Genomic DNA, 19272 nt, shown 5'->3' on the forward strand with positions numbered 1-19272 from the left:
TTCGCCTTCGGGGTGTTCTCTCTGCACAGGAGCAGTTCCCAGGGCTGATGGTCTCTGGGTGGTGTGGAGGTTGCTGGTCTGTGGTGCTGAAGATCCAGGAGATGGCAGCTGGGCACTGGGGCTGGGGCTGACGGTCTCCAGTGCGGGAGAACTGGGAGACAGCCCTGGTAGCGCCAGGCTGCCTGTGTTGGGGCTGATGGTCTCGGGTTCCCTGGAGCTGTCAGAAGGCTCCAGTCCTGACTGTCTGGCCACGCTGACACCAGCAAGCCCTGAGTCATCCCGGGAGGCTGGGAGGGGAAGCAGGAGGGACAAGATCGTTCCAGACCTGGGACAAGATAGGCCAGAGCAGTGCGGCTCTGCCAAGCCCACCCTGGGCACCCACTGCCAGGCCCAGGGGCACCAGGCCCAGGGGCAACAGGTTTGTTTGCCACTTACATGTGCCCAGACCAGCACAGCCATCACATTCCCAGATGGTTATGCTGGCCCTCAGGCCAGAGCAGGCTCTGTGGGTGCCCTCAGCAGCACAGGAGGAGCACCAGAGCAGTTCCCAGGGCCTGGGGAAGCAAACGGGTTCATGGAGGTGAGGGCAAAGTGTCCAAAGCGTGGGATTATCTGGCTGAGCTCTTCTGGGTCCTTCTGCTTCAAGCCCTGCAGAGCTTGAAGCACTGCCTGCTCTGGGCTGTGTGCAGGGCAGAAGGCCCTGTGGGGAAAAGGGGTGGGTGAGGTGAGAAGTGCTGGGCCCTTCCCTGGTGGTGGTGAGGAGGGGACAGGAGGTACCTGTACGGTGCCATGAACTGGGTGACACAGGCTCCCTGCTTGGCACAAGGCAGGTGGAAACTCAGGTCACAGTGTCTTGCCCAGCAGGGGATGGTGGCCCCGCTCTGGTCACAGATGAAGCACCCCTGGAAAGAGCAGAGCAGCCCCATCAGCAGCAGCCTCAGGGCCTCCTCCTTGTCCCAGAGCTGGTTGGAAGGGTTGGGCTTTCTTGCTTGGGGTCTGGGCTGAGCTCCAGCAAACCTCACCTGGCCCAAATCTCCCTGCTCTTGTCAGGCTCTCACCTTCTGTGCTGCCTGGGAGACTATATCTGGGATCTCCCCTGGGAGAAAGCCAAGGAGTCCTACTCGATCATTCTCTTGCTGATGAAGGAGGCTGGCAAAAACCTGCAGGAAAGATGATGCACTGCTGAGGAGAGAGTGTGGTGGGAACTGCCCATTGGAAAGCTGGAGAGAGCCCACGGAGCAACTCACCAGGCAGAACACGTGGGCACAGAACCCATTTATCTGAAGGTTTTCTCCACAGATGTCTGGGTCAGCCTCTGATGGCTGGCACAGCAGGCATGCTGGAGGGGAGAGAGACCTCCCAGTGGCTCCTGGCAGTGGCTGCATTAACCAGTCCCGTTGGCTGGCGGGACTGGTTTCACCTTCGGGATGTTCTCTGCACAGGAGCAGTTCCCAGGGCCTGGGGAAGCAAACGGGTTCATGGAGGTGAGGACAAAGTGTCCAAAGCATGGGAGCTTTAAAGCTGAGCTCTTCTCCTGGGTCCTTCTGCTTCAAGCCCTGCAGAGCCCCGGGGTGCAGCTTTGGCAACTTACCCCTCCTCCTCTGCCTCCTGCCTGCCTCCTGGACAAAGGCATCGCAGTGCCCGTGTCTGTCTCCTGGCTCAGCGAATGCAGTATTGCTCTCCCATGATGGTGGCCTGAGGAGAAAAGGGAAAACTGATGAGCTCTCTCTGCCCTGGCATCGCGCAGGTGCAGGGTGTCCCTGCCTTCCCCCTGTGCTATTTCCAGCTCCTGCGGGAAGCTGAACCCGGGACTCACGGAACAGGGCAGGGCCAGGACTGCTGGGGCAGGCCCTGGCATGGCACAGCACTTGCACCCCCTGTGTTGTGAGCCAGGCAGAAGGACACCAACCTGAAGGGGATTCGGATCCCCATGGTGAACATATCCCTGAGAAATGTGTCATCATTTCTGCAGAGGGGGCACCAGAGGGATAAAAGACCAGCATGCAGAGCCTGTCCCTGCAGGAGAAACACAAGCAGCCACAGTGAGGCCCTGGTGCTGCTGAGCCCCTGCTGTGCCCCCCGGGGTGACAGAACCACTCCTACTTGGACGCAGTCCCTGTGGAACCAGGCGGTTCTGCAAGCTGGGCACACCAGGGTGTTGAAGGCCATTCTGTCCTCCACAGGCTCCAAGCAGATGAGGCATTCAGTGCCCAGCTCTGGAGTCGCCTCCACTGCCTGCTCTGGGCTGTGTGTGGGGCAGAAGGCCCTGGGGGGAAAAGGGGTGGGTGAGGTGAGAAGTGCTGGGCCCTTCCCTGGTGGTGGTGAGAAGGGGCCAGGAGGTACCTGTACGGTGTAATGAACTGAGTGACACAGCGTCCCTGCTTGGCACAGGGCAGGTGGAAGCTCAGCTCACAGTGTCTTCCACAACAGTAAATGGTGGCCCCGCTCTGGCCACAGATGTAGCAGTTCTGGAAAGAGCAGAGCAGCCCCATCAGCAGCAGCCTCAGGGCCTCCTCCTTGTCCCAGAGCTGGTTGGAAGGGCTGGGCTTTCTTGCTTGCGGTCTGGGCTGAGCTCCAGCAAACCTCGCCTGGCCCAAATCTCCCTGCTCTTGTCAGAGTGTGAGTCCGGTCTCTCTCTGCTGTCTCCTCCTGTTGTCTGGTTGAGGAACACCTAACCAGGCAGGCTGGGTAAACTCAAATTTAGACAGAAGGAGCACAGAAACATGACATTATTTGAAGACAGTCTACCTGCATCTGCAAAAAAAAAAAAAGCTTTCTAAAAGTCCAGATACTTTACAAAATGTATCCCCTCCACATAAAAAATCAGATTTCTACCCATCTGCACTGTAGCAAAAAGGCAAATTTCAAGATAAAAAAATAACAAGGAAATGAACATACTACCACAAGTTATAGCCACTCCTACCTGAGAAAATAACTCATGAACGATTCCTCTGAAGCCACTCAGACAATAACTTTGGAAAGGCATTTTAAAGCTGTTTTGTTAGTCGATTTGCCATTACGACTCAATAAATTTTTCAAACCCTTATAGTTCTCTTTTTCAGTCTTAGAGAGGGAAGCCCCCATTTTTATTTTATTTTTTGTTGTTGTTGTTGTTTTTTTTTAAGGGAATATGCCGGCGCCTGCTCCTACCTGAATGTGGTCAGGAAGGTTGAGGTATTCAAAACAGACTGCTATCCCGTGGTGACGCAGTCAGCTAATACCTTGCTGCTGAGACGCCGGTCCATCATCGGAACACAGACTCGCCCCGGCTGTGCCTTAGGACTGCTTATATCTTCACAGGAGAGTTCAGACAATCCTTGCCTCACCACGAGGGCACCATTTAGGACGGAGTAGTGGGACAGGGGAGACCTCCAGGCTCTTGGGTGCCTGCCCATCACCTGGAGGTGAATGCCCTTCCCCCCGGCCCCCCAGCACGTGGCCCGCGACCCCATAAGGAGCACACAGACCACCAGGGAGGGAGGGACAAAAGAGGAAGTTTATTGTGGGGAAGGGGTTTATAAGGCTTTTAGGAGGGTCAAAGGGAAACCAATCACAAGTTCAGGGGCACAGAAAAAAACAATCAGGTAAGGGGTCAACAGCCAACAGGAAGGGGTTAACAAGGACCAATGAGAAACACCTCAGGACACCTTCCCAGGACACCTTGTATGGGAGACAAGTCTCTCACAGGGGGTGTTGGGAAAAAGAAGCAATGACCTTGCAGAAAATACAAAAAGCCATTTTGAAACATGTTTAAACCACATTAAAACCTTCTGTTTCTATAACATTTGAACTGTTTTCTTCTTTTTCCTCACTAGTCCATCTCTGACAGGACTTCTTCCATCCTGCATATGGCCAATCCACTGCCACAGTGGCTCTGGAGGTCACTGACATTGTTCAAGGTGGAGGCCACAGCACTTCAAAAGGGAGGACAGGGCCACATGATCCTCCCGTGCTGCTGGTTGGTCCCCCTGTCTCTGGGCAAACTGCCCCTCTCCGGAGCTGAGAACTGAACAACTCTGTCGCTTCTTACTGCGAGCTGTGACTGCCCTGCAAACTTTGCAGGAACACCTACTTGTTCTTAACACCCTAAAGCACAAGCACCCCCTGAGGCCATAGGTTAGTTTTACCCTTGGGCAGTGCATGTCACTGCATCTTTCAGACCAACCTGATCTTCTGCGGATACTCCTCTGCCTCAGTAGCAAAAGCCTTCCACTGGAATCGGGCTGTGATGTTACTTCTGTTGTGGATGGCCGTGGTTCTGTGGCTTGACAAGTTCCAGAGAGTACTTGTCCAGCCCGATGTTGAAGTCCTTAGCTTTTCCAAGAAGTCTGGTGTGGGTATCCTCACCTGGAATAAAGCAAAGAGGAGTCTTTGCTCAGCTCCCTTGCTGATGGAATTACAAGGAGCAGAGCAAACCACAGGTAACAGAAGAAAGTGTCCAGCTTTTAGCTGGATAAGTAATTCCATGGATCAGTACATTTATCAAATCCCAACAGCTCCGTGGGTACAGTGTGAGGATGTCCTGGACACCACCTTAAGCACCTGATTTCTGGGTGGGTTTGTAGAGATTTGTCCCCAGGTGACAGTATTTACAGTGAGATTTGTCAGGTGTGCTCAGGTGACCCACTCAGATCCCAGGCAATTCTGTATCAAATTCATTCAGGTGACTCTAAGGAGCCCCACTCAGTCACAGCCCAGGGGCTCCTGAAGGCACCCCACGGGGCTCCTGCCTCTCCCAATCCCGCTCCCTGTCCAAACCCATGGCCACATCAGTCTAGAAATATTTGATATCATTCTGATCTCAAACACCAAGCTGAAACATTTGAAATGAAAGAAAGAAGGGCAGAGAGACAGACTAAAAGTACAGAGCAGCTTTTACACGAAGACTGAATGGGGTTCTTCGACCTAGAAATCGAATGGGAGACAGGTGGGAGAGGTTTGGAGAGCATGAATGGCCTGGGAAATGGGAATAAGGGACAATTTGTCACGGTTTGTCATCCAACAGGAACCCGAGGGCCTGAAAATGTTCTTAGACAGAAATGACATGTATGTGTAAAGGACAACATAGAAAAGGGGTCTGTGGCAAGACAACAGAGAAGCAGCTTAGGGGACAGAGGTGAGCAAGAGACACATGGCGTTGGAGAGAGTTGGATGGAAAGCTCACATGTCACAGACAGCACTGTCCAGGAACACAACTTCAGCCCTGCACATCCACACTGCAGTGGAGAATCAAGGTTCCTCCTTCCTCCACTCAGCAACTCCCAGCAAAACAGGATTCCAAAAATCTCATCCCTGTTTGAGGGCTTTATCCACTTTATCAACCCCCTAAACACTAACTAGTTTGCACTTTTCGTTGCGGTGAAGCTGGGACGGGGTGGTGCTGCTGGAGGGGGAATTCAGGTGGCTGGGACAGTGGGGAGTGCTGGTAGAGGACTGGGGTGGGGGTGCAGGATGGAGGACACCATGCTGGCACCAGGGTCCCCCCAGGGATGGACCAGCAAACAGCAACACAGCACATCCAGGACAGGGGCAGACTCAGCCTTGGCCCCTTCTCTGCTCACTTCTGAGCACTGAAACACACGGAGGCTTTGAAAGGAACAGTTCTACAAGTAGTTTGCAGAGCAAGTCTAACGTTATTCTGCTTAGAAAGGGCTCTGCTGTTGGGAAGGACGCGGGGTGAGTGCACCGTGCAGTGCCCAGCACTCACCTCTGTGGCAGTGCACTGCCAGGGATGTGCAATGGTGCCCGGTCTCCAGCGGGTGATATTCCACTGTCACTTGCTTGGCTTCACCAACATCGAGGGTTCCCGTGGCTGGGCTGGCAGTGAAAGGGCTGCAAGACCAAGAGAGAGATCAGGACTCTTGGGGGAGGTTTGGGGACGATACTTGCAGTCTAGTTCACTTCAGCTGACTTGTGCAAGGCAGGAGCAAAGCAACCACAGTCAGCAGAAGACAGACAGAACACACAGCATCAGAAACAGCTACTGACTCTCTTTGGAGGAGATGCAGCCCTCAGAAAATCCTGTTGGATGAAATGAACTCATCTTCCCCATACTCTGCATGGAGGCTCAAGGGTCTGACTGCCAGCAATCCCAGCAGAGAATGGTTTGGGAAGAGCACAGAGAGGGTTAAGAGCTATTTGCATGCACAACTTGACACTGACTGTCTCAGGAATCTCTTTTCCAGTCCCTTCTAAACCTCATTCAAGAGATGCAAATGGCATCTCACCTGTCCTGTGAGATTACAGCCTAGGAATCAAGAAGGAGAATAAAGTCTTCCTTGAAGACCAGAGAATAATGAGTTTAATTTGCAGTGTGGTTGTTTGGGGTTGTTTTTCCTCTTGTAAACATCCTGGTTTAGCCTAAGAAAGGGCACCTTTTATCACATTTCAATGAAAGCTGCTGGAAGAAAAGGAGCAATGAAAACTCTGAAGGAGTGCAACTGCAAATTGGAGCAATACAGTGACCTGGACACAGTACCCAAAAGGAGGGTCCTGTTTACAGCCTGAAGGATTCAATCCCAGCTAAATGAAGTGCCATTAAGAGCAGCACATCAAGGGAGCTGAACAGGAGGTTTCTGTGTATTCCCCAGCCATGCAGTCTGGGATTCTGGAGTGTCATCCAGGCTGGTAACTGTTTGCTTGGCCCACCAGAGAAACAAGGGAAATCATTAGGCAAATGTGTTGGTGCAGCTTGGATTTAACAGGAGCAATTTGGCTTTGTCACCAGGTAAACAGCTCTTGCCTGACAGACACAAAAATCAGAGCTTTAGTGCTTCAGGACAGCTCAGGTGAAAGGAACAGTTCTGCCCAGGGGCTGCTGGGCTTTGTGCTCTTCCTACAGCCCCACTGAGAAAACAAAAGTTTAGTGCCTGCTGATGGTTAATTTGTCACCTTAAAAACATTTCCTGGGGATTCTGATAATGATTAGAGAATGCAACACAAAAAAAAAAATAAATAAGAAGAACAACTGGAACCCTGTGCAAACTGAACTTTGTTCCTGTCAGTGGTGACAGCTGATGGAATTGCTGCCCTTTCTGCTCCTTATAAGGAGCTACTGCTGCAATTAGGGGCCTGACCCGGGCCCATTACCACCAGTGAGAACATCACTACTGGCTAATGGAGAAGCCTTGGGCCAGCAATGTTTTTGTGCTGGGCCTGAGACTTTGGAGAGAGAGGAGGAAAGACAAGCCCCACCAGCCCCAGAGCTGGATTACTCTCTGTGCTCCTGCATCTGCCCTGATGGGGATGCCAGGACTGCTGCAGGGCTCTGCTGGGGCTCGGGCGTTCATTGCCTGGGGTGGGAAAGGCACGGAATTTTTTTCCTGTTCTTTTGCCAGAAATTTTGCCAGAACAGAGAAGTTACTAGTTAAGGGGCAACTCATGAGTGCTACCTTCCCTCCCGTTCCCTTCCTACTCCTGCCCCATGTCGATATACTCCTGCCCTCAGATGGCTGGATGGGGAATAAGACTCCTGGTACTGACTTCAGGGGATGCCTGAGAAAGAAGGCATCTTCCTATTTTCAATTTCTCAGAAGAGGATCCAGCCAAGTTCAGGACTAAGAACCCAAGTGCAAATCAGCCCCTGCATCTCCTACATTTTCACATATTCCCCAAATTGCTCCTGTTTCTTATACACCTGTGCATATGCCTATGGGCAGATGGTAGATCAACAGGCATGAGAGGACCTTGAAGAAAGTTCCCAAGGAAGAATGAATGATAGTTTGACAAAAATTTAACACAGAGCAAAATAAATGGAAAACAAAGCAGAAACACGGGAACTTCAGAGTATTTTAAAAGAAATCGGAATGAAATCTGCTTGAAAATTTAGACTGGCTTTCAAAGGTTCCTCATGAAACAGAAGAGATGACTGATGCCCTCAGCTGACAAGGGAAATCAGATCAGCTTTGACTAACAGGAACAGCATGGGCTGTTCACAACACAGCTCACGTTGGGCATCTGATGAGGGGCCCCCTGATGTGCCACACGCTCGAGGTCTCCTGGAGAATGGGTTTATTGGCTGACAGTGGGAGGCAGCCATTTCAGAAGGTGGTGGTGCTCAGGAGGGTGCAGACCAACCACTAACGTGTTCCAGCAGTCCCCAGGAAATCTGGGAGAGACAAAGCTCAGGGCTTGCATCCTGCTTAAAACACTAGAAGCAACAGCAGACCCCACACGTCCTGCCCCTTTCCAGCTGTGGCTGCAGTGCAGCAGCTCGGATGCTCTGGTTCCTTTGGGATACTCTTTCCCAACTCTGCCATCACCCAAAGGTGTTTTGCACTAAGACAGATGAGCTGCTTTACCTCTCAGTGCTGAGGCTGTAACAGGTTTCCAGGTTCCCGGTGTTGTGAACCAGCAGAGTCTTCTGGGTGCTGTGGTTGACTGGACACGACGAGAAGTCCAGCTGGTCAGGGAAGTCCAAGACTGGGCGGGCACCAATGGCCCGGATTGGCACAGAGACCTTTTCCCTTTCACTGCTGCAGACAAGCTGGTGGAAATGATCCTGCAGGAAAAGAGAATGGCACAGCATTGAGGGCATTGAGTGCTATCCTCATGGCAGAAGAAAAAGGGCTGTTTTCAATGACCCTTTGTGGGCATGAATTGACCTCTTCCACCCCCAAAATGACCACTAATTCATACTAATAAAGGCTGGAGAACAGAGCATGTGAAAAAGCATCATTTTTGCTCCATTCCATTGGGAAAGAATAAAGCTCTCTGGATCATCTTTTTCTTCCTCTGGTATTTTCCATATTTAAATCCCTTCCACTGAACCTAGAGATGGCTAAACCTCAACACCCCTCCCTGTCATTTCCCTGCTGTTCCATCTGCCTTTTCCCCCGTGAACGTTCAAGAACAGGCACGGAGGGAAAGCACAGCCCTCTAGGCCCAGCTGCAGGGCCTGGCAGCACCACGCTGTGCCAAGGTGTGACCAGCTCCAGGCTGCCTGCCCCCAGCCCAGAGCCGACCTCACAGCACGGGCTGGGCTATAACCAGTGTGCAACAAACGCCCTGGCTTTAGAGAGAACGTTCCTCCAAACTCACCTTGCTCCCCTCAGGGATGAAAAGGATGTTTATAGTGCAAAATGAGCCCGGTGGGATCTGATGGCACACACCATTGGGGCCGACCAACTTGAAATAAGGTGAGCTGTCCATGGTGACCTTCACCAGCTGAGTAACCTGCAGGAAAGACACAAAATGGTGATTTTGCCGCTTGTGTAAACAGGAGGAGACCTGGGTGTGCCCTGGTGACAGCCTTCCTTGACCATTTTCCCAAAGGACTTTTAGCTCAGGAGGTACAAGCACAGGCTACACAAGGGTGAACTTGGATCCCTCTGCCTGGGCAAAGCAGCTCGGCCAGAGGCAGTAGGGCAGTGCCTGCTGGGAAGGAAGGTCAGGCACCAGCAGTATGGAGATAGAACACCTGAACCAAGTCATCCTCATTTCAACAAGCCCAGAGAATCTGCCTGCTTCTGCCTGCACACAGCCACGCAGCCCTGTTCCAGAGGGAGAATGTGCTACCTGAAGGCAAACCAGCACATTGTCCTGGGGGCTCTTGCTGCCTGGTGACTGTGGCCAGGCAGCTGCCAGTGCAGGCAAGCCAGACTGCTGGGCATTCCTGCAGCCACCCTGCTGCCAGTTTCTGCCCTCAGGGGAACACAGGCACAGGGACAGCAAACAGGCACTTGCTAGCACACGGGTATCAACCCCTGAGCACCAAATCCCATCTCACAACCTCTAAACCAGGTGATTTGGACTCCCTGCTGTCTATTCCCACCAGCTTGCTCTTGGCACAAGAGTCATTTGAGAAACTGTTTCCTTGACTGAAATTCAAAAGGTCTCAGTTTTCCTCTTTACAGGGCAACACAATTGCTGACATTTTTCAACTTCTTCCTTCTCAGCTTTCGTGGGCAATTGCAAAACAATCACACTTTGTTCAAGTGAAGGTGGAAACCCTCAAGAGCACATTGCTCTGGATGTCAAGTCTCTGAAAAACGCATCAACTGAACACTAAAACCAAACCTGACACCCAAGAAACGTTTTTAAAAGCTTTCCACGTAACACACAAACTCCTCCGTTTCCTTATCCTGTAACTCATAGTTAAGTAACTACCTTTGCTTCCCGTAGTGCCCCCCCTGTGCCCGGGGCCGCACCGGGGACCCAAACCCCGCCGCTGCCCCCTCGGTGCTGCATCGGGGCCGGGCCGTGCGGCCCCCGCGGGTGCTGCAGGGCCGGGACGGCAGCGCCGCAGCCGCCGAGGGGCACCGGGGCTCCCCCGGTCCCGCCGCTCCCCCTCACCCCCCACGGGCAGGACACGGCCGGGGGTCCCCGAGAGTTCCCGCGGGTCCCCTCAGCGAGCGGCGAGGGCTGGGAGGGGGGGCCGGCAGAGGCAGCGCCCCCTTCCCCTCCCGGCTCCGAGGACATTTTGGTTTCCCTCCCAAGGACAAAGGACAAGGAGGAGCGCGGCACTTACCTGGCGAACAGCAGCCCGCTGGCCGGCACCGGGGGCCCCGAGGACGGGGCGCTGCTCCGATGCTCGCCCTTCCCGCGGCCAAGGGCGGCCCCGCGCCCGCCCGGCGAGGGAGCGGCGCGGGCAGCGGCCGCAGCCCCGGCGCCCATTGCTGACCGCCCGTCCCAGCCCCTCTCGGCAGCCCCGCTCGCCCCCAGAGTGCCGGGCCCGACTCGGCCCTCGAGCGCTGCACCCGGGGCGCCGGCCGGGTGTCCCCCGAGCGAGCGGCGGGCAGCGCGCCCGGGAGCCGTGCGGGAGCTGCCGCTGCTCCCCGGCCATCTTGTGCCGTGCGTGTGAGGGAGCCGCCGCCATCTCGGCTCCTCCCTCCCCGCCCCCCGCACAACATGGCCGCCCGCTCGCTCCTCCCGTTGGCCTCGGAAACGGGATGAATTCCCTCCATCGAACAGGATGAATCGCAGCTACTCCAGAAGGAAAAGAAATATATATATATTGCTATATAAGAGTTGACAAAATGATGCATTATTCAGCAAATTGCCACATGCAGGGAAGAGAAACTGTACCTTTTCTTCTAAAATCTTACAAACGTGTATTTTTTTTAATTTTTATAAACAGTCTGACAAAGCCCTGAATCCCCCCGTTGTAATGCACCATCTATATAAAAGACCCCTTATGTTACTAACTCAGAACAAACTTCTTCATATTTGTCAATACTCGTTAGATCTGGGGTCCAATCAATTTTTGCTGTAGTGATTCACCCCACGCTTGGATTAGAATGTCACCTGAACAGAAATAGCTCCTGAGTCAGGCTCATGTTTCCTATGAGCTTTTCTATTTTCTGCCTGCAGTCAATTCACTACAAACTGGCTCCTGACAGAGCTTTACCCAGCTGGGAGAGCTCATCAGCCCAGGGACTAGAGCAGCTCTGGACATGCTGGCCTCCTAAACTCCAGAATCAGCAGCTTTATGTTGCAGGAAAGAGATTTACATGCTGAAACAAATACTCTCTCTCTCTGACCAAGCCATTAACAGTGACAATCTTGTCTCAGCTTAAAACCATTCACAGCTCACTTTTTTTTTAATATTTAGTCACAGATTAGTGTTAGAGGGTGAGCTGGGAGAAAACGGGAGCAGTCCAAGAAAACACTGTTTAATAATAATAATGCCTCTAAAAAGAAGCTATCACCTCTCTCTACAAATGTGTCTTGGATTAAGGTCTAGAAACATTGAATTTAATGACAAAAGCTGAGATTTTGATCTCTCCTTGTTACTCCAAACACATGGGTCTTAAGTTACACACCTGTGCCTTTAATTCAGCACTGAGTAATTACATTTAGGTTGGTGGAATCACTCCAGGTTTTTCTTGGTGTGCCTAAACTGAATGTTGTCCTAAGGATTTGGAAGCATATGAAGTGAATTTAGGAATGAACATGTGTAGGGGGCCGGAGATTGAGAACAGTTGAAAGTGTATACAGTCGTGTATAAGATGAGAAGGTCATGTCTGACCACAAAGGACAAAAGGAGAAAAACAGGATGTCAGGTTGGGCAGTAAAAACAGGAACTTGTAACCGCAGAAGCATTAATGACGCCAATATAGGTAACCAATGAAGAGAACCCCTTGCTCGCATGTATTGCGCGTGGACAAGGTGACTTAGCCAATAAGCTTATGCGTGATCGCGTGTACAGAAGTGAAACAAACATAAATGTAGTCATAGAAGCTTCAATAAACGGAGTTCTGCTTTACCCACATCGTGTCGGTGTTCTTGCTCCCCTCCACCTGGCCGCTGCACTGTGGTGACCCCGACGTGATACTGCACGGACGCTGCGGACGAGAGAAGGTGGAGACATCCCGGCTGCTAGGAAAGCAGGCTGCTCGAGAAGCAGGATCCTTGTTGTGGCCACGGCTGACCGGTGAGTCAGGCAGACTGCGGTCTGGACGGGATGGGTGCCGCTGTATCAGCGATAGAACGAGCTACAGTCGACGGGTTGCTCAGTGTAGCGAAAAGGACTGGGCACACGCTCCCTCGAGCTGAGCTCGTGGACTTCTTGTATTGGTGTCGGAGACGTGGTCTCTTGACTTCTTCTGATCAATTGTTTGATATCGAACATTGGGAAAAGATTGGGTCTGAATTATGGCAAAGTGTGCAGAACGGCCAAAAGGGGAGCAAGCAGATGGCGTGGATCTTCCGAATAGTTCGGGAGATGATTCAACAAGTCCATGCTGATGCTGAAATCGCCACTGCTTTGCAAAAAGCCCTCGATTGTTCTACACAGCCGAAGGAAAAGGAAAAAGACGAGGAGGGAAAGGACAGTTGTTCGACGTTGATAGACTGGGAGGCAAAATCTGATCCTCCCCCATCGTACCCCCCACTAGCAGCGCCTATGTTCCGGGGAGAGTTTGAGGATCTCATTCCCCCTTGGACCCCTAACGAGATTTCTGCTGGGACAGCTGCTGCGCCTTCTGCACCCCCTCCCCCGGAGGCTATGGAGGTTGATCCAGCTAAAGTACCGTTACCGGAGGACGGAAAAACGTCCCCTCAGAATCCTCTTGTCGACGAGCTACGGTTGCAACGAGAGCAGATGGCTAAGTTGCTGGGGGCAATGCAAGAAATAGACTCTAAAGGGGGGAAGGGCAAAATGTGGGAGTTATATGAGAAAGCGGCTAAAGCAGTACAACAAGGGATACAGAACATAGAAGAGCAGCTTAATAGACATGAGGTGGCTGAATGGGGAGGCAGAGAAGGAATCAAACAAGCCATCCTGCAGCGTAGGTTGACAATAGCGGAAGGACAGCAGTTGATACAGCGACTTCTAGGGGCACACGAAGGGCTTACGACGGGAGAGAAAGAACAACTACAAAGGGCAGTAAACGAAGGCAGAGAGGAGATAGATGTCCATAGGAGACTGCCTTTTGATAAGCGTGGGGCAGATCCTTTTGATAGGCGTGGGGCAGACGGAGCCCGGGGGCCTCCGCGAGATGATTCTTTTGATCCGACCAGGCGCTGGAAGGGTATATTGAGTCAAGCAGATTTAAAGGGAACAGTGGTCTTTGAACCCATTGTTGCCGCTCCAGTACAGGTCCACTCTAATGGTCGTAGAGAGTGGGTTCCCTTAGATTGGGCGATGATTTCTAAATTACAGCAAAGCGTTATGGCATATGGACCCCACAATTCCGCTGTGAGGCGACAATTGAGTGCCTTTTTGAAATATCAGGAGCTTACTCCTGCCGATATTAGGATGATCATGGAAATTCTACTTGGTGCCACCGCGTATACAATTTTTTTGGTGAAATGGCAAGAGCGCATAGAGGCATATCAGCTACAAAATCTTAATTTACACGATGATGACCCCCTAAAAGTAGCCACGCTGGAGATGATGATGGGGTCCGGTCCATTTAGAGATCCGCAACGCCAAGCAGCCTTGCACCCTAGAATTTTAGGACAAGCTAAGGCTGCTGCTCTAGAAGCTTTTCATGCCCTGCCGCAGATAGGGAAACCGAACCCTCCTTATCTTCAAATACGGCAGGGAGAAAACGAATCCTTTTTAGGATTTGTTGACAGGATTCGTGAAGCGATTGACGCTGTGCCCGATATAGATGCAACCATTAAAACAACATTACTTAAAGAAGTTGCATCCCAAAACGCAAATCGTACTTGTAAACGCTTGTTGCAGTCGCTTCCGCAAGGTTCCACTTTAGTACAGATGATCGATCGCTGTTCGCGTGCACCTTGGGAAGAAGAGAAACAACGCGCTAACATACATGCAGTCGCTCTTGCCGCCGCTTTGAAACAAAGCGGACTTGGGGCCGGTGATAGGGGCCCCGGAGGATGTTTTAATTGCGGTCAGTTGGGACACCTTAAGCGTGACTGCCCAAAGAAAGGCAAACAAAAAGTGGGTAAAGATGAAGGAATAGTTGGGAGTACTATTTGTCGCCGATGTGATAAGTTAGGACACAAAGCTACAGAATGTAGGTCTCGTTTTAAGAGAGATGGAACCCCTTTGTCGGTAAACTCCCAGCGCCGCGGGTTGGGCGCGGCTGCAAAGTACCCAACAATTCGACCTCTGGTAGCAGCCATGGGCCAATCCACTCCAGCTATAGACCCGCTGACTGCCCCCCTGAATTCACCGCAGTCACAGCAGGAGGAGCGGGAGTCGATCTGGCCCTGGCAAGAACAGTAACTGTATCTGATTCTTCTGTAACATTGCTTGATTCTACTATGTCAGGACCGCTTAGAGATGGATTAAGTGCAGTACTCCTTGGTCTCTCCTCAGCAAGCAGACAAGGCATATTTGTTCTCCCTAGTGTAATTGCTGCTGATTATACCGGTCCCATCAAAATAATGGTCAAGGTGTTTGCACCCCCTGTCACTCTCCATCAAGGAAGTAAGATTGCGAAATTGATCCCTTTTAAGGCTCAAGTACCAGGGGACCGAAGGCTTGGCAGTACTGGCAGTACATCCGAGCCCACGGTTTTCTTTACCACCGTGCTTACTGAGGAACGACCGACACGTCCTGTCATTATTAGCCTACGGGAAGAATCTCTTCATCCTGCGCCTGTTAATATGCTGCTCGACACGGGGGCTGATGTTACTATTATACCCTTTGACTGTTGGCCATCACATTGGCCACTAAAACCTGTGGCCATCACAGTTAATGGGGTTGGAGGAGATTCAAGATCTATGCAAAGTCAAGAGTTTGTCTGTTTTAAGGATGAGGTAGAAGGCCGAAAAGCTTGGGTAAAACCTTATGTTATGCATACCCCTCTTTGGATTCTGGGCAGAGATGCTATGAGTCAATGGAACATAACGCTGAGTACTCAAAATTTACGGTAGTGGCCATTGAGGAGCAGAGGCCACCCATGTTAAAAATTCAATGGGTATCTGACAATCCTGTATGGGTGCCTCAATGGCCTTTATCAGAAGAGAAGTTGCGAGCAATAGAAGCTCTGGTTGCAGAGCAATTAGAGCTGGGACATATTAAGCCCTCTGTTAGTGAATGGAATACTCCTATTTTTACTATCAGAAAAAAATCTGGGAAGTGGCGCTTATTACATGATCTCAGAGCTGTTAACGCCATAATGAAGCCCATGGGGGCTTTACAACCTGGCCTCCCTTCCCCAGCTGCACTGCCACAACAGTGGCAACTGTTAATTATAGATTTGAAAGATTGCTTTTTCTCTATTCCACTGCATCCCGAAGATACTGAAAGATTTGCATTTACAGTCCCTCAAAAAAATGCTGGGAGACCCTCAAAACGATACGAATGGGTTGTCTTGCCACAAGGAATGCGAAATAGTCCTACAATTTGTCAATGGTATGTGGATTTAGCCTTAGATGCCTGGGTAAAAGAACATTCTGAATACATTACATATCACTATATGGACGATATTTTAATCGCATCTCCTAAGCCCATGCCAGAAAAAGCTGAAAAAGACTTAATTCATAGGCTACAACAATTTGGACTTACTATTGCCCCCGAAAAAGTTCAACGACGACCCCCATGGCAATATTTAGGAATGCTTGTGACCGAAACGCGAGTTCGGCCAGGAAAATTACAATTACAGCGTTCAGTTTCTACTATAAATGATGTTCAAAAGCTGGTTGGCGATATACAATGGATTAGGATATGGTGTGGTATCACAAATGAAGATTTAGCCCCTCTTTTTTCTTTACTGAGGGGTTCCCAAGAACCATGGGAACCTAAAATGTTGACTCCAGAAGCGCTGCATGCGCTCACAATAATCGAACAAAAAATAGACCGACAACAAGCTTATCGCTATAACCCCTCTTACCCTATCTGTGTTATAATCTATGGTTCCTTTTCTAGCAGGTCAGCTCTCATTGCTCAAATTCAGGAAAAGAGTCTAACCATTTTAGAATGGGTATTTCCCCCTTTTTTACCCCCTACTACCATACTGACTCCCCAGGAATATGTAGGCCTGTTACTATTGAAAGCTAAAGAAAGAGTTCGTCTAGTGTTTGGGAAAGATCCTGACTCGTTCATTGTCCCCTGGAAAACCACACAATTGGTGCATGAATGGTCACAACAAAGTTACTCTTTTGCCTTGGCTACGGCTGGCATCGCACTCAGTACTAATTATCCTCCCCATCCTTTATTTAAGACCACATCTATTATCACACGAGGCCCAGTAGTTGTTTTGAAACCTATCCCCCATGCTCTTACTGTTTTTACAGATGCGAGCGGTCGTTCGCACAAATTTGGGTATGCTTGGAAAAAGCATGGGAAGTGGAATACCAAGGTATGGGAAGATAAAGATACTCATTCTGTACAGGTTCTTGAGCTAAAAGCTGTAGTCTATGCCCTACACGATTATCCCAAACAAGCCCTCAATATTATTTCTGATTCAGTGTATGTTGTAGGATTGGTTAATCGCATAGATTATGCCAAGTTTGGGAAAATTAGTAACCCTTCAATTGCTATGTTACTTGTTTCTTTACGTGGGTTGATCCTTGAAAGAGCCGACCCCCTCTGGTGTATTCACATGCGCAGTCATACGACTCTCCCTGGTATCTTTGCGGAAGGCAACGCTGCCATAGATGCAACTGTAGCTAGTGGACTGGTCCTCCGCGGTTTTTCGGCCGCCCAGCAGGCGCATGCGTTTTATCACCAGTCTGCCCGAGGTTTGCAAATGGAATTTGGCATCCCTCGGGCCCAGGCGCGTGCTATCGTCGCTGCCTGCCCGGACTGCGCTCGTATCTTGCCCCTCCAGACAGGGGGGGTAAACCCTCGCGGATTAGGGGCTCGAGGTGTCTGGCAAACTGATATTACTGAATTTGCTCCTTTTGGACGCTTTCGGTACATTCATGTGTCCGTAGACACGTTTAGTCATGCTGTTTGGGCTACAGCCGCTACAACTACTGCCTTTCGCGCTGTGAAATACCACTGGTTACAAGCTTTTGCGGCCCTTGGACTCCCCGGCACCATCAAGACCGACAATGGTCCCAGTTATACGGGGAAATGGGCCGCCTCATTTTTGCACCTTTGGGGAGTCAAGCATATCACTGGAGTACCCTATAATAGCACAGGTCAGAGTATCGTAGAACGCAGACATCAGGACATTAAGCGTTTACTCCGCGTTTTGAAAAAAGAGGGGGAGCTGCTGCTCTCTCCCCAGGACAGACTGATGAAAGCCTGCTACGTACTAAATTGGAAAAATCCAGTACAGCTTCACGACAACCGTTACGTGATACCCACGGACATTCATTTTTCTAAAGAAAATCCAGTGCTGCACGTCCCCGTACAAACGTGGGACCCTCGGAGCCAACAATGGGGAACTGTACCCGATACATTACTAACCTGGGGTCGGGGTTATGCTTGTGTATCCACAGGACAGGAACAGCCTCGGTGGATACCGGCTCGGTGGGTGAAACCCTGGCTCTCCAAGGTGGATGCAGCAGCAGCCGAGAATAGCGATACAGGAAGCGCTCCGACAGCTTGACGAAACATCACGACAGCGAATACAACAAAAGGTTGCTTTAGTACAACAAAGACTGCTGCGTTCGGCGGTAGCGAAAGAGGCCAGTGGCTGGTATTACCACCAGAAACCGTCATTGAATAATTACTTGAGCATCCTTGAATTATTATCAGTAACTACTCGCAAAGGGTGGGACGAACAGCCTTGTTTAGTATGTCAAAGTGTGCTCTGTTTTTCCTGGGTTGCTCTAAGGTGTGGGGGTTGTAATCACAAAATTTGGTGGAATCAGAGATTACTTAATAAGAGGTGGTGTCCAAGGTGTGAGTATAGCTATTCAACCATAACGTGGGAGCAAGAGCTTTTTCGCATTCAACAGCGACGTCTACACTTTGAATCGCTAGAGCAGAAAATATTAGCATACTGTAGGTGGGCATTGGAGAAGGAGGTACATCGCCTAGAAAGTCAGGAGAAAACATACATACTTCAAACACGGTGCAGTCGGAAGGTACCCCTGAGATTTTTTACATTAGTAGGGCCCTTTAGAGGAAGCCCTGATAAAGCGTTAGCAGAAGCAGTTGAAAGGCTGCGCAGAAATGAAGGATATCATAGCACTGCTCACACTGTTCGCCTCTGGCGTCACCTCTTGGCTAACGAAAGTTGACCAGAGGCAAAACATGTGGATTACATGGGCTAATCAGACTAATCTAACATCCTTTTGCCTATCCTTAGCCACACCTTCCGATCCATTTCGCACTTGTCTATTAGGCATACCCTTTCAGTCATACACCGACCTTTTGGTTATGCGAGGATGGACAAAGCCCAAGGTTCCAATGCCCCACAATGAAAGTCAATTCATAATTCAAGTCTGCAAAGCTACAGCAAGCCTTAGCAATAACAAAAGCACTTGGGGTAATACGACATGGTGTCAGATACAGATTACAAAAAGAAGCGAAAATGGTTTAGCCTTATACCAATGGGGGCTTGCATGGTGGACACGTAAAATATTACTGAATTTAAATCATACTGGTCTAGAACCACAAGAGTTAGAATTGCTGGGCTCCAAGCCAGGAAATTATTGTGTTGTTTTCGGAGACATTTACAATAACCCAGAACACAAGCGCCCAGTCAATGACAGTGTAATAGTAACCCCCTCTAATGTTGAGATCTATAATTACAGCATGGGAAGCCCCTATTGCCTAAACGGAGTAGACTTTATTGAGACGCTTAACAAATCCCCACGGCGTTTACCCCCTGCTACGTTTCTAGTCTGTGGAGATAGGGCATGGAACGGCATTCCAGCTAGCCCATGGGGAGGCCCCTGTTGGTTAGGCAAATTGACTTTGTTCTCCCCACAACTAAGAGACCTGCAGAATGT

The 19272-nt window shown here is 50.6% G+C and overlaps 1 protein-coding gene and 2 long non-coding RNA genes across 3 annotated transcripts; 1 reads left to right on the plus strand and 2 right to left on the minus strand.

Moving 5' to 3' along the window:
* Nucleotides 1–1604: 1604 nt before the first annotated feature.
* On the minus strand, nt 1605–2344 carry LOC108643757. Its single transcript, XR_003915583.1, has 3 exons — nt 2104–2344; nt 1910–2016; nt 1605–1695 (listed from the first exon to the last, which is right to left on the minus strand). It is a non-coding gene; the product is annotated as an uncharacterized LOC108643757 (long non-coding RNA).
* Nucleotides 2345–4190: 1846 nt separating this feature from the next.
* On the minus strand, nt 4191–10816 carry LOC108643758 (hydrocephalus-inducing protein homolog). The gene is made up of 5 exons (XM_029958097.1): nt 10469–10816; nt 9040–9174; nt 8301–8500; nt 5708–5832; nt 4191–4347 (listed from the first exon to the last, which is right to left on the minus strand). The coding sequence occupies exons 1-5, from the start codon at nt 10814–10816 to the stop codon at nt 4232–4234; spliced, it is 924 nt and encodes a 307-aa protein (XP_029813957.1). The 3' UTR covers nt 4191–4231.
* A 1391-nt stretch (nt 10817–12207) lies between these two features.
* Nucleotides 12208–17941, plus strand: LOC108643759. Its single transcript, XR_001923011.2, has 3 exons — nt 12208–12373; nt 13462–13472; nt 17812–17941. It is a non-coding gene; the product is annotated as an uncharacterized LOC108643759 (long non-coding RNA).
* The last annotated feature ends 1331 nt before the right edge of the window (nt 17942–19272 follow it).

Source organism: Manacus vitellinus, unplaced genomic scaffold (assembly GCF_001715985.3).
Source record: "Manacus vitellinus isolate BGI_N305 unplaced genomic scaffold, ASM171598v3 ctg7180002431734_pilon, whole genome shotgun sequence".
Taxonomy (NCBI): Eukaryota; Metazoa; Chordata; class Aves; order Passeriformes; family Pipridae; genus Manacus; species Manacus vitellinus.

Excerpts from the sequence above, each read along its gene's own strand:
- LOC108643758 (XM_029958097.1), bottom strand. The coding sequence starts at position 10,816 with ATGGCGGCGGCTCCCTCACACGCACGGCACAAGATGGCCGGGGAGCAG. Across the intron at positions 5,833-8,300 it reads TACAGCCTCAGCACTGAGAG|CCCTTTCACTGCCAGCCCAG; the intron begins GTAAAGCAGCTC and ends TTGGTCTTGCAG. Across the intron at positions 4,348-5,707 it reads GGCAGTGCACTGCCACAGAG|GTGAGGATACCCACACCAGA; the intron begins GTGAGTGCTGGG and ends GCTTTATTCCAG.